Source organism: Muntiacus reevesi, chromosome 18 (genome assembly GCF_963930625.1).
Source record: "Muntiacus reevesi chromosome 18, mMunRee1.1, whole genome shotgun sequence".
Lineage (NCBI taxonomy): Eukaryota > Metazoa > Chordata > Mammalia > Artiodactyla > Cervidae > Muntiacus > Muntiacus reevesi.
Window position 1 is genome coordinate 5,224,551 of NC_089266.1, and position 13,641 is coordinate 5,238,191.

A 13,641-nucleotide genomic window follows, 5' to 3' on the forward strand; every position below is an offset into this window, starting at 1 on the left:
CTCTTCATGTAAACCAGGAAGGACTTTCTACGGTTCAACACACAGCGGAGAAAAGGATGAGGTGGTTTTAAAGAGAAAGGGAGGGAAGAGCAACTGCCAGATGCGTCTCAGGCCTGTGTCCCCTCTGGGGGGAAAGACCCTGCTTCCCTTTCTAGACCCCCTGAGCCGGGAAGGTGCTGTCTGGACCCCAGAGTGGGTCAGCCCATATGTGAAGCCATCTCCCCACTTTTCCTCCATCGTGTTTCCTGGGGGTCCCAGTGCCTGGGGAGGGGCCCCCAGCTGGGTGGCATGCCCTTTCCACGGGCCCCCAGCCCTGCTTCCATTCGAATCACACGTGTTAGGGCCGCTGGGGAGGGGGACAGCCCTGCAATATCCTTGGCTTGTTTCTCAGATTCTCCCTTGTTCTCCACGTTGCCCTTAATGGGGCGTGGTCTCCTCCCGGGTAGGGGTATGACTGGGACTGGAGCTCCCCACGGAGGGGTCCCACCCGGGACCAGAGCAGCCTGGGGAATGGGCCCCTTTGCAGGGCTCAGCGGTGGGGTGGGGTGGGCACCCAGGGAATTTGCTGGAAAGACTCCTCCTTAAACCCCTGTATCCGGAAGCTCTGAGCTGATGGGAAGACCCAGGGCACCAGAAGCTTTTTAAAGAACATTCCTCCCGGCAACTCGAGCGTGTGTGAAAGCTCTGCCTCCCATCAGCTATAATTGTCCCGTGGTCCCATCTGACCTGCTCCTCCCGGCGGCCTGGCTGTACACCCCAGGAGCCCGTGTCCAGTTTGGAGGAGGCCCCTTCTCGCTCTGGGCCTTGGCAGGCTGAGCCGATTCTGGACGACGTTTCTGAGGGTTGGGGTGGCCTCTGCCTTTGTAAACCAGGTGCTGGGAGCTCCAGCCTCTGCACCAGGGACTTGTCCCGCCCCTTGGGCTCCTGTGTGCCTGTGCTGAGGCGGCGGGGGCTCAGAAACGAAGAACGGTGGGCTGGGAACGAGGGACACTGATCTGAAAGTGTGGGTCCTGCTGGCTAGGAGGACCCAAAGGGATTTCTCCTGGAGAGGATCCCTGGACCGTTTTCCTTGCGGGTGCATGGTGTGTCTGTGTAGGCGGTGGTGTGTGTGTATGTGTGTGTAAAGGCGTCATGCCTTACCCCAGCCTAGCCTGCAGCCCCTTCTCTTGTCTCTGTAGCCCCCTTTCCCGTCTTCCTTTAAGAAGGTGGGGTGGGTGGGGGGGAGGCAGGTGGTACCTGAATTGGAAGAAAGAAGAAAGTCAAGCGTCCTTCTCCCCGTCCCCACGGCCTGCCCACGCTCCGTTACTCCAGGGATGCTGGGCCGGCGCCCGCGCTCTGTTCCCGAGTCCATCTCTCCGAGTCTGTGCTCGGGGGGCGGGGGGAGTGAATTCAAGTAAAGGAACGGCTGGGTTCAGTGGGTGGGAGAGTGGAGCATTCCCCTACCCCAGGGGCCCTCCTCTTCCTGCGTTCACAACAGAAAGGTCAGTGAGGAGCACGGAGCTGGGTAGGCCAAGTCTCACCCTGGAGCTGGTTTAGTTTTCCTAAATAAACCAGATGCTTGGTGGGGACGCTGAGCGGGGGTGGGGGGACGCTGAGCGGGGGTGGGGGGCCGCAGGGGGTGAGGAGCCAGGCTGCACGGGGCGGGGGGAGGGGCGCCTGTCCCCCGGGATGCCCGACCTGGCGCCAGCACCAGCCAGCACTGGGCCCAGCGCTGCAGCGCATGCGGAAGGGGGCAGCCGGCTGGACTTCCAGAAGCTTCCTGGCCCCGGCCACGCCCACCTGACAGCCCTCCAGTCCTTGCCTTCCCTCCCTCCTTCCCTCCATCTGTCTCCATCGGCCTAAACCCACTGGTGTCCACCGCAGCCGCCCCCCCTCGCCCAGCCCCTTGAAGCCGCAGCAAACCCCACAATCCCGAAGCCACACACGTCCCCTCGCGGTTTTTCTCCATGCTTCTCCACACCGGCTTTGCTGGCCCTGGAATCTCTGGAAAAATAAACTCAGGAGGTGAAAAGTTGACTTGGTTTCTTGGTGTTTTTGTTTTCTGGCAGGCGGTGCGGGGAAGGGTGGAGAGGAGCTGGGTGCCGTGTTTTCTTTTTCCTCTTCCGCCGAGGGCATCAAACGAACGATGAGAACCCTGCGATGGGGGCCCGGGAGCCGGGGGCGAGGCTGCTGGGGGGACGGTAGAGGGTGCTCTGCTGGCTCGGGGGGTTCGGAGGGTTCTGGGGTGTTGGGGTCCGACTGGCCTTGGGCCGGAAGAGGCTGCCCTGCTGGGCGCTGCTGCTGTTGGAGAGGGTGGCGTGGTCCGGCTCGCCCGGGTCGCTCTCCGTGTAGCTGTAGGCCTGGGCCCGAGAGATGCCCTTCTGCTGGCGGCGCCAGGAGTTGTAGTAGGTGGGGTCGCTGATGTAGTGGTTGACGAAAGAGTGGGTCTTCTGGTGGCTCGCGTCAACCTCGTACTCGCTGTCGCTTCCCTGGGAGGGCAGAGAGCCGATGGGGGTGTCAGCAACCCCGGGGACGGGTCAGCACGGTCAGGGCTGGGAGGCGCAGAGCACTCCGGCCCGAACCTCCTCTCAGCCTCCTCCGAGCCCTGCACCGTGGGCATCCCAGCCCCGTGTCTGCCACGCGGGTGAAAGGCATTCAGAACACATGATGGGTAGGAAGTGTCTCCCCTAGAGCTGGCACAGAGCCTGCGGATGCCGACGGGACCCGGAAGACCCAAGTTCTAAGCTTTGGAAAACATCAAAGTGGGGGGTGGGATGCGGGGTGGGAGGGAGGCTCAAGAGGGAGGGAATAATATATATGTTATATTATATATAAATATATATGTATACATTGATACTTATAGTTGATTCATCTTGTAAGGCAGCAACCACCACAACACTGTAAAGCAATTATACTCCAATTGAAAAATAAATTAAAAAAATAGATTAAAAAAGAAAAAGCGCTCCATGAATCAGTAAAAAAAAGAAAAAAAGAAAAAAACCCAAAGTGAATTCACACACCACTGTTGAGGGTCCGATTCACCGGCATTGGGTGCATACAGAGTGTCAGGCAACCATCACTTCTTTTCGTTTCAAACCATTTCCGTCATCACCCCAGAGTAAAACCCAGTACCCACTAAGCAGCCGCGCCCCACTTCCTCCTCCCCAACCTCCTCCCCCCACCCCCACCCCTGGCAACCACCCGTCCACTCTCTCTCTCCTCTCCAGGGACTGACCCATTCTGGATATTGCATAAAAATGGAATCACACCATATGCGGCTTTTGTGTCTGAGCTTCTTTCATTTAGTATGATGTTTTCTGAGGTTGCACGCATCATGGTTCTTTTCTTTCTGTGTTTTTGATGCTTTGCAATCTTTGCTGACCCTGGAGGGACTGCCCCTCCCAAGACTAGGCAGGCCTTAGACAGCAAGCAGCTTTTTATACCCAGAGCTCCTGCCTGCATCACCTCCTCTGATGGGCGCGTACACGCGGACTTGGACCCACCATTCTCTGCCTCCAATCACCCCAGGGTCAGGTACCAGGCAACTAGAGGCAGCCCCTACCCTCCAGGGTCCCCTGGAGGGGACTGTGCTCAGCCTGCTTGCCCTGCCTGTGGGAACCTGAAAAAAGGGCCTGTTTTCCTCCTGTTCCATCCGCCTCCTCGCCAAGCGTGGTGCCTCCTCATGTGGCTCCACGTGGCCTGGCGTGTCCCCTCTTCTGGGGATCTGCGAATAACAAGCTATCTTTCCACTAGCAGTCATCTCCTGATCTTCTGGCCTCATCAAACCTGAAGAATAACCAACCTACATTTAAAAATAGAGGTTCAGGGACCTTCCTGGTGGTCCAAAGGGTAAGAATCCACCCTGCAATGTAGGGTATGCAGGTTTGATCCCTTGGTGGGGAATTAAGACTCTCCAGGCCATGGAGAAAGTAAACCTGAGCACTCTGGAGCCTGAGCACCACAGGCACTGCATTGGCACACCCCAACTGGAGAGCCCGTGTGCTGCAACTGAGACCCGACGCGACCAAACGGATCATAAATAAATCTCTAAAAAAGTAGACAGAGGTTCACGCATGATACACTGACTTCCAGTCCAGGTCCAGCCTCTGACCTACTGTGTGACTGGGGGCAAAGCCAGGACCAGACTGGAAGGCCTTCAGAGGCTCCTGGCGCTGAACAAAATGCTGATGCTCACCCACGTATGATCCAAAACAAAAGCCACACTCAGTTATAAAAGAAGCACAAGAAAGATTATCAACAGAGGTTCTCAATTTTCACACAGTGATGACCCTGAAGCTTTGGGGGAGAAATAAATTAAATTATCCTTAATACGGCTGATATTCTGGGGTCTGGGGCCCATGCTCTAGTTGGCTTTTGGGAAAATCGGTGCAAGACAAGAGTCCATCTGGTTTGTAAAGTAACATTTGACTCTGAATTGTGGAGCTAAAAATATCATGCATCTCTTCCCCACCCCCAGCTCCCAGCGATGTTTTGAGAACTAAAAAGACAGCAGATGGAAAGGCCTTTAGAACTCTCTGGAAGGGATGTACTGGTTTTAGTGAACAGTACATGCTCAACAAATATCATTCCAGAAGGCCAAGCTCGAGTTGCCTCATCTCCACCCAGTGAATACATGCTTAGAGTCAGTAAATTCATTTTATCAGCTGGAGTGAAATACACATTGGGAAAATCCTGTGGTCCAGTGAGCCCAGTATAAACAAGTCCAGGATAATCATCTGTGTCTTGCTCTACCGGCAAAGAAAATGGAGGGCTTCCCTGGTGGTTTGGTGATTAAGAACCCACCTTATAATGTAAGGGATACCGGTTCGATCCCTGGTCCGGGAAGAGTCCACATGCCCCGGAGCAACTAAGACCGTGAGCCACAACGACTGGAGCCTGAGCACGCCTAGAGCTCCTGCTCCCCAACAAGAGAAGCCACCGCAGTGAGAAGCCCGCGTGCGGCAGCTACCCACCACAGCCAAAAACTAAACACATAAATCTCAGGGAAAAAAGAAAACGGAGCGTTGCCCTCGCCCAAAGGTTCTGAGCTATGTATGGGAAAGGTAGTGTGCACCTGTTTTAGGTGACTCAAAGTCCTTTACGGCATCCGAGCCTTCAAGAGGAACTGGTACAAAGCATAGAACTAAAATGATACCAACTCTGGGGCAGGCTCTCTGCCAGACAGGACACGCTGAGTTGCATTCTCCTCTTTAAATTTCACACCTCTGGGCTTCAGCTACGACGATGCTACTACCTGAGTGCTGATGAGAGAGGGAGGGCTTTGCCCAAGGAAAGGATGAGCTGGACCTGAACACAGACTGGTCTGATTTTCTGAAACCTACACATGCCCTGAAGTCCCGAACTCCTGCCTGGAGGTCACAAGACGGGAAGGGGAACTCCTCTGTCCTCGAGGGGGAGATTAAATGCTCCCAGACTGATCTGCTGATTCATGTGCCCTGGCTCTTCCCCTCTGCCCCCTCCCCCTCTCCAGCCCCCGCGGCGCTCCCCGCCACCCCAGCAGGCACTCCCAGGACCCCCATCGTCTTGGCAGGCAGGGCCGGCTGCCGACGACAATGGAAAGTCCCTCACCCATTCTCCCCGTGATGCAGAGCAGCACAATACAAGCGTTTCTTTGCCTACAGCCCAGCTGCCAGCCCAGGAGGCAACAAAGGGGTTGCACAGACCGCAGGGCTCCGTATGCCAAGGGCAGGCAAGGGGGCCGAGGGGTGGGCACCTGAAGCCCGGGGCCGCGGTGAGGCCGGCCCAAGGGCAGGAGGTCTGAGCAAGACGTGGAGGATACAGGACGCTGCGGGGGTGGCGGGGTGTCCCTGGGGTCCGGGCGCAGTGAGGGTCTGTGAGTGTGGGGATCAAGAGAGGGGCACCCCACGGATTTCCTTACAGGTTAGCTCTCTCTTGGAGGGCACCTATTCACCGGCTGGAGTGACTGCTAGATGTTCTAGAACTTCAGCCAGTCCCAGGCCCCAGCCTTGGACAGGCAACCCCAAATCACTGTGGGTCTGGAGTAAGTGAGTCTCCAGGCTCGGGGTGGGGGGCGATGGGGGACAGAGGCACCACCTGATTCTGTCCCTTCCCAGCTGGGTAAGTGTGGACCTACCACTTACCCTCGCGCGGCCTCAGCATCACGGTCAGTACAGTGGGTGGATCCCGAGGTTCACAGGATGAACTGAGCTAACATACGCGAGAACAGTGTAGAGGTATCATTAGGAGACAGTGAAAGGGGTCTGTGTGACATGGGGCCTGAAGCCCCTCTGGGAAGGATCATGGGGGCACGGGATAGGGGAGACTGACTCACATTTTTAATTAAATTTCTTTTTGCCTCACTGTGCAGCTTGCTGGATCTTAGTTCCCTGACCAGGGACTGAACTCACACTGCAGACTTACCACTAGACCGCCAGGGAAGTCCCAAGGGGACGCTGACCCGGCAGTGTTCAGACAGCCCGGAAAGGAGAATGCTTGGTTCCTGCCTACCCACAACCCCACCGCCACCCCCAGGATGAAGCCGTGACCAGCAGGGTGGAGAAGGGGCCTCTCTGGCCCTCCTGGGGGCCCAAACCAAAGCCCGTTCATCCAAATCATCTCCTGCTCTCTGTTAAGCACCTACTGTGTACCACCAGCCTGGAAAAGCAAAGCCAGCAGAGGAGGGGTGTGTGTGGGGGGGGAGGGTGGGCGGCTAGAGTCTGGCCCGCCCCTCCCCCAGCTCCCCAACGCTGAAGGAGGGGGTCTCTGCATGCACTCCCCTCTGTCTCCACCTCCACGAACATCTGTTTCTTTTCTGGATGGGGGTGGGGTGAGAAGAGAAGAAAGCAAACGAGGGGGGGACCAGGGGCTCCCACTCCTGCTTTCAACCCGCGCCCGGCCCTCGGTAATTGAATGCAGCTTCCCAGTCGCCGGCCCAGCACAAAGGGGGCCTTTCATGGCCAGTCCCTGGCTGCCAGGCAATCAGGCCACCGCTTCAGCTCCCAGGCCTCTTTACAGCAGCTCAAAGCCACTCCATCAGCAATTACCGGGGCCAGGGGAAGGGGGAGAGGGCAGACTCCAGGCGCAGGGCGAGTGAGGTGGGGGCCTGGGGGAGGGAGGACCCTGAGAAAGGACCGAGACAAAAGAGGGGGAGCAAAGGAAGGCCTTTCTCTTTTCTGTTTCTTCCTGGAAGCAGGGACAGTGGTATCTGATCAGCAGGCGACGAGGCAAGCGCTGTCCTGGGCTTGGGGACCCACACTCAGAGCTGGGAATCAGGCAGAAAGCAGTTGGGGGTGTGTGTGCCCGCTCAGTTCTGTCCGATTCTTTGTGACCACATGGACCGTAGCCCGCCAGGCTCCTCTGTCCAGGGGGTTCTGCAGACAAGAGTACTGCAGTGGATTGCCATGTCCTCCTCCAGGGGATCTCCCTGGCCCAGGGATAGAGCCCGCACCTCCTTGTGTCTCCTGCACTGGCGGGCAGGTTCCCCACTAACTGCACCACCGGGAGCCCTTGTCTTGAATCTCAGGAGGCCTGGTGGGAAAGCGCTGCCCCAGGCGCGGTGTCAGCCTGCGCAGCTCCTCTGGAGGCTGGCAGCTGGAGCTCCTCCCCCTCCCACGGTCCAGGTTCCCCCTGGAGGACATTTTTCTCCAGGATGCTTGGGCTCCCTACCCCTCCCAGGTGCTACAGAGGGCCCAACCTGTGCGTTGCCACCAACTCCATCCAGGCCTCCCCCAGGGGTCATGGGTTAAGAAGTGCCATTCTTAAGCAATCCTTAGAGCCACTCCTGGCTAACTCTTCTGATTGGGTGCTCAATAAACAGTATATACAATCTAACATGTCCTATGTATTGATAACATAAAGGAATCTAAGAGCCAAAGAATTGATGCTTTTGAACTGTGGTGCTGGAGAAGACTCCTGAGAGTCCCTTGGACTGCAAGGAGATCGAACCAGTCCATCCTGAAGGAGATCAGGCCTGGGTGTTCATTGGAAGGACTGATGCTGAAGCTGAAGCTCCAATACTTTGGCCACCTGATGTGAAGAACTGACTCACTGGAAAAGACCCTGATGCTGGGAAAGATTGAGGGCAGGAGGAGAAGGGGACGACAGAGGATGAGATGGTTGGATGGCATCACCGACTCAATGGACATGAGTTTGAGTAAACTCCGGGAGTTGGTGATGGACAGGGAGGCCTGGTGTGCTGCAGTCCATGGGGTCGCAAAGAGTCAGACACAACTGAGAGAGTGAACTGAACTGATTGATTACTCCTTTTTCTTATAGGCTCAATTTCGTGATAATGAGCTTACACGGCTGATCCAGGACATCACAGAGAATTGAGTACCGATTAGAAGAGGCTTGCCATCGCCTTGGAATTTCTCTCCCATTGAGATTTACTTATGTGATTTTTCCACCCATTGTGGGCTCTGACTTTGAAATGAAGTTGGACTGTGGCCATACTTTGTGTTTTAGAAGTTCCATCACATAAGCCTCAGCCTTTGTGGGTCCCCCTGACGGGAACCCCCTTCTCCTAGACCCCTGGAGACACGGCCCCCAGTCCCACCCTATGCCTTCTGGAGGGAAAGTGGCCCTTCCCTCCTCCAGCCTCCACCCACAGCCCCGTGCTGGCCTTTCCCACATCGCAGCATGTGTGTCTGTTTATAAGAAACCTTGACTTTGTGTTTATTCCCATATCACAGGGAAATGGCTGGGTAGCTAGAAATGGAAGAATCCAGTTCTGGAGGGTGACTTTTGGGTGGTCTGACTTAAGAGTTCCAACCAGGTGGCATGGGCAGAATTCACTCTCCAGGGGCCTGGGCACAAAGACAGCGGGGCTGGGGGTTGGCTGCTGACCCAGAGGGAGGTTCCCCGGGCAGGACTAACAGCGCCTCTCCCGTGAGCCCGAAGTAGAAGTCTCGAGGCTGGGTGCTGCTCGTTCTGGACACGGATGTGCAGTCCAGCTGCTCCTCCCCCCGGGGGTGAGTGAGCAGCACAGGAAGTTATTTATGGAGAGCGCTGGCATCTTCAGAGATGAAAGGGCCCAGGCAGACCCGGGGAGGTTCGGCCGCCAGTCACCCGTGTCCCCCCGCCCCAGCGCACGGGTACGCTCGCACCGCTCAGCGGACATCCGAGGAGGCCGGCTGCTCTGTCTCCCATCTGTCCCCACCTCCAGCCCACACGGAGCCCCTGGGAGCCGGGACCCTGCGTTTGCACTTTCGGACCTGAGTCAACTCGCTTAAGCTCTCTGACCCCGGCTTCCCTATTTGTACAAAGCTGCCGCCACTGAGGCCTGGCTGGGAGGGCCGGTGTGAAGCTACACTGGGGCAGTCAGTGTGGCCCACGGGGGGGTGCAGCTGTTGTCATCACTGCCACTCTGAAGGGCCTCTTTGAAGGTCTGAGATCTGATTCTGGTTGAAAAGGAATTAACGTCCAACCACAAATCTTTGTTTCTCTGTCCTGCTAACCATACTTGGTCTTGAGTCTGCTCAGCCTGATGACCTTTTCCAATGACCCTTTCATGGTTTCAACAGACACAGAGCGACCGCCTCCCAGTGACGTGCGGGACACGGGGGGTACACCATGAGCAAAACTGACCTGGTCCTGCCCTCAGGGGTCTCGTGGTGGTGGGTTAGTTGCTAAGTTGTGTCCAACTCTTCTGACCCCATGGACTGTAGCCCGCCAGGCTCCTCTGTCCATGGGATTCTCCAGGCAAGAACGCTGGAGTGGGTTGCTATTTCATTCTCCAAGGGATCTTCCCGACCCAGGGATTGAATTCAGGTCTCCTGCCCTCAGGGAACTTAGCTTTCAGAGTAAATAAACCCGGGGATTCCCTGGTGGGCCGGTGGTTAAGGACGCTATGCTTCTACTGCAGCGGGCACCAGCTCGATTTCTGGCCGGGGAACTAAGATCCCACATGCTGCGTGGTGCAGTCAAAAAAGGAAAAGGACAGAGTAAATAAACCCAAGTCAACTGAATCCAGCCCCAAATCAAACCCTGAACTATCCCAAAGGCTGCAGGCGGAGCTCCAGGCCTGGGATGTGGTCCTCAGATCTGGCATTCTGGAACCAGGAAAGCCTCCTCTCTAGGGTGTGTGCTCCCGGGGAGGGCAGAGGTGGGGGGTGGGGCAGGATAGTGACTAGTCCCAGGTTGCTATGGAAACAGTGTTCAAGTGATGGACTTGCTCTGAATAAATGAGACCAATAGCTATATGGAGGATTCTGGGTGCTCTGTCCGTCCTGGGGTGACTTCTGAAGTGGGGTGCTCCTGGGATGGGAATTCTCCCAGAAACTTCTTCAAGGCTGGGGGCCCTGGCATGACCTCAGGGGCCAGCTCTGCGTCCCAGGTGGGTGTCCCCCAGACTCAAGCAGGGTGCTCAGAGAGAGCTCCCAGGACTGGGGCAGTCCCTTGTGGACCCAGAGGGGTTACTCTCTGAAAGGTCGTGGCTCGGCTGATGAGCATGGATCACAATGCCCTCTGCAGAAGGTCAGGGGGCAGAGTCAACAGGGAGCCTCTTCGGCTGGTCACTCTTGGTGACCAGCCCACCGGCACGGGGAATTCCTCTAGTTTTGTTTTTTCGGCTGCGTTGTAGGCATGTGGGATCCTAGCTCCCTGACCAGGGATTGAACCTGTGACCCCTGCATTGGAAGCCTAGAGTCTTAACCACTGGACCACCGGGGAAGTCTCCCTTTACCTTTTTGACTTTTACCTTGGGTACCGACAAGCCAGAGGCTCATCACCATCTTTGGGGAGAAAAAAAGAAAAATGCGTCAGGAAGCAGGGCCGTGTAAGTCCCCAGAGTGGACGTGGCAGCAAACAGTTAACTGCTCACAAGATGCCATAACCCGGGTCACGTGGGGCCCCATGTAAACCAAGCTAAGCTGCGTCTCGGCCCCTGCCAGCTCTGAGCGGGGGTGTCCGCTCCAGCCTCACCAGCTCTGCCAAGCCCGATGGCAACCCTGGAGCTGAACAAAACAGCAGTGAGCGAGAGAGGGGCCCTCGGTCCATGGGACCGTGACCGGACCCCAGGATGGCCAGCACCTCCTGCCCGGCCGGCAGCTCCACTCCCCGCTGGCCTCTCTTTCCCTCACCCTCTCCCAGGACTGGACAGGAAGGCCCAGGGCATGGGACACTGTGGCCTTTTGTGGCCCCTTCCCTGGCAACCAGCAGGCCTGGCTGAGGCTGGGAGGGCTGGGGCGAGAGGCTGTAACATCACTTGGCTGGAATGCACTGGACCCCCTCTCCCCAAAGCCTGGGGCAGAGTGTCCACGCATGACCCTGCCTGACCACCCAATGGCAGCCTCCCTAAAGCCCTGTGTCTCCCAAAGGCATCGTCCCCTTCTCAGTATTGAGAGCTGACATTCACTGAACGTAACCTCAGCAAATCCTCCCTACCATCCCACAAGCCCATTCTGCAGGTAGAGAAACTGAGGCTCCAAGATATTACTCAGTACACCCATGAGGCCCTTGACTCCTAGGCAGCAGAGCCAGGATGCAACTCAGGTCTGAACCTCCAAAGCTTAATGCCTTAATGGTCCGCACTGCTTCCCAACCGTGGGGGCCCAGCCCCCCATTTCTGGAGCTCATCCTGACCCCGATTCAGGTTCAGCTGTTCTCCGGCTCCGGCCGAGCAGGGCTCTGGTGTCTACATCCCTCTCCTTGTCTTTGAGGAGAAACAGGCCGGGACGGCTGGCGGACGGAGTGTGTGGGGGCTCTCCTACAAGACTCTTGCTCAGGAGTTCCAGGGACCCCGCCAGCCCAGGTGCAGGCTGAGCGCAGCTCGGACGTGGCGGTTGACCTGAGTGCGCCTTCCGGGGGATTTCCTGGGGCCCCTCGGTCTTTGCAGCCCGTCAAGGGGAGGAGGGCAGGAAGCGGTGGGCAGGTCCATACTCCAGGGTGGGGGCTTCCCCCCAAATGTGTGAGGGCACCAGGCCCTCCTGCCCCTCACCTGAGAGTCGGACATTTCCGAGGGCTTCTCCGTCAGGCTGCTGCTCTCGGCCGGGACGAGGTCGTTGTACTTGGTGACGTCCTCGTCGGAGTAGTGAAGGCTGCCCGGGCTGGGCCGAGGGGGAGACCTGGAGAGAGTGGGGGACAGGGGGCTGAGGGGAGACCTGGAGAGACTGGGGGGCGTAGCTGAGGGGAGACCTGGAGAGAGTGGGGGGCGGGGGGCCGAGGGGGAGACCTGGAGAGAGTGGGGGGCGGGGGGCTGAGGGGAGACCTGGAGAGAGTGGGGGCAGGGGGCTGAGGGGAGACCTGGAGAGAGTGGGGGTGGGGGGCTGAGGGGAGACCTGGAGAGAGTGGGGGTGGGGGGCTGAGGGGAGACCTGGAGAGAGTGGGGGCGGGGGGCTGAGGGGAGACCTGGAGAGAGTGGGGGGCGGGGGGCTGAGGGGAGACCTGGAGAGAGTGGGGGATGGGGGGGCTGAGGGGAGACCTGGAGAGAGTGGGGGATGGGGGGCTGAGGGGAGACCTGGAGAGAGTGGGGGATGGGGGGCTGAGGGGAGACCTGGAGAGAGTGGGGGATGGGGGGGCTGAGGGGAGACCTGGAGAGAGTGGGGGATGGGGGGCTGAGGGGAGACCTGGAGAGAGTGGGGGATGGGGGGCTGAGGGGAGACCTGGAGAGAGTGGGGGATGGGGGGGCTGAGGGGAGACCTGGAGAGAGTGGGGGATGGAGGGGGCTGAGGGGAGACCTGGAGAGAGTGGGGGGCAGGGGGCTGAGGGGAGACCTGGAGAGAGTGGGGGGCGGGGGGCTGAGGGGAGACCTGGAGAGAGTGGGGGATGGGGGGGGCTGAGGGGAGACCTGGAGAGAGTGGGGGATGGGGGGGGCTGAGGGGAGACCTGGAGAGAGTGGGGGGCGGGGGGCTGAGGGGAGACCTGGAGAGAGTGGGGGATGGGGGGGGCTGAGGGGAGACCTGGAGAGGGTGGGGGTGGGGGGCTGAGGGGAGACCTGGAGAGAGTGGGGGATGGGGGGGGCTGAGGGGAGACCTGGAGAGAGTGGGGGATGGGGGGCTGAGGGGAGACCTGGAGAGGGTGGGGGTGGGGGGCTGAGGGGAGACCTGGAGAGAGTGGGGGGCAGGGGGCTGAGGGGAGACCTGGAGAGAGTGGGGGGCGGGGGGCTGAGGGGAGACCTGGAGAGAGTGGGGGATGGGGGGGGCTGAGGGGAGACCTGGAGAGAGTGGGGGATGGGGGGCTGAGGGGAGACCTGGAGAGAGTGGGGGATGGGGGGGGCTGAGGGGAGACCTGGAGAGGGTGGGGGTGGGGGGCTGAGGGGAGACCTGGAGAGAGTGGGGGGCGGGGGGCTGAGGGGAGACCTGGAGAGAGTGGGGGGCGGGGGGCTGAGGGGAGACCTGGAGAGAGTGGGGGATGGGGGGGGCTGAGGGGAGACCTGGAGAGAGTGGGGGATGGGGGGCTGAGGGGAGACCTGGAGAGAGTGGGGGATGGGGGGGGCTGAGGGGAGACCTGGAGAGAGTGGGGGATGGGGGGGGCTGAGGGGAGACCTGGAGAGGGTGGGGGTGGGGGGCTGAGGGGAGACCTGGAGAGGGTGGGGGTGGGGGGCTGAGGGGAGACCTGGAGAGAGTGGGGGATGGGGGGGGCTGAGGGGAGACCTGGAGAGAGTGGGGGGCGGGGGGCTGAGGGGAGACCTGGAGAGAGTGGGGGCAGGGGGGCTGAGGGGAGACCTGGAGAGAGTGGGGGCAG

At 59.0% G+C, this 13,641-nt stretch overlaps 1 protein-coding gene across 3 annotated transcripts in view; it reads right to left on the reverse strand.

Moving 5' to 3' along the window:
• Positions 1 to 1,582: 1,582 nt before the first annotated feature.
• The window catches only part of SDK2 (sidekick cell adhesion molecule 2), a 261,245-nt gene continuing 249,186 nt past the window's right edge, over positions 1,583 to 13,641 (reverse strand). For all 3 annotated transcript variants that reach the window (XM_065909896.1, XM_065909895.1, XM_065909894.1), the window contains 2 exons: positions 11,897 to 12,023; positions 1,583 to 2,468 (listed from right to left, as the gene is read on the reverse strand). In XM_065909896.1, coding sequence (XP_065765968.1) covers positions 2,115 to 2,468; positions 11,897 to 12,023 — 481 coding nt within the window. In that variant the 3' untranslated portion in view covers positions 1,583 to 2,114. The remainder of the gene's footprint in view (positions 2,469 to 11,896; positions 12,024 to 13,641) is intronic.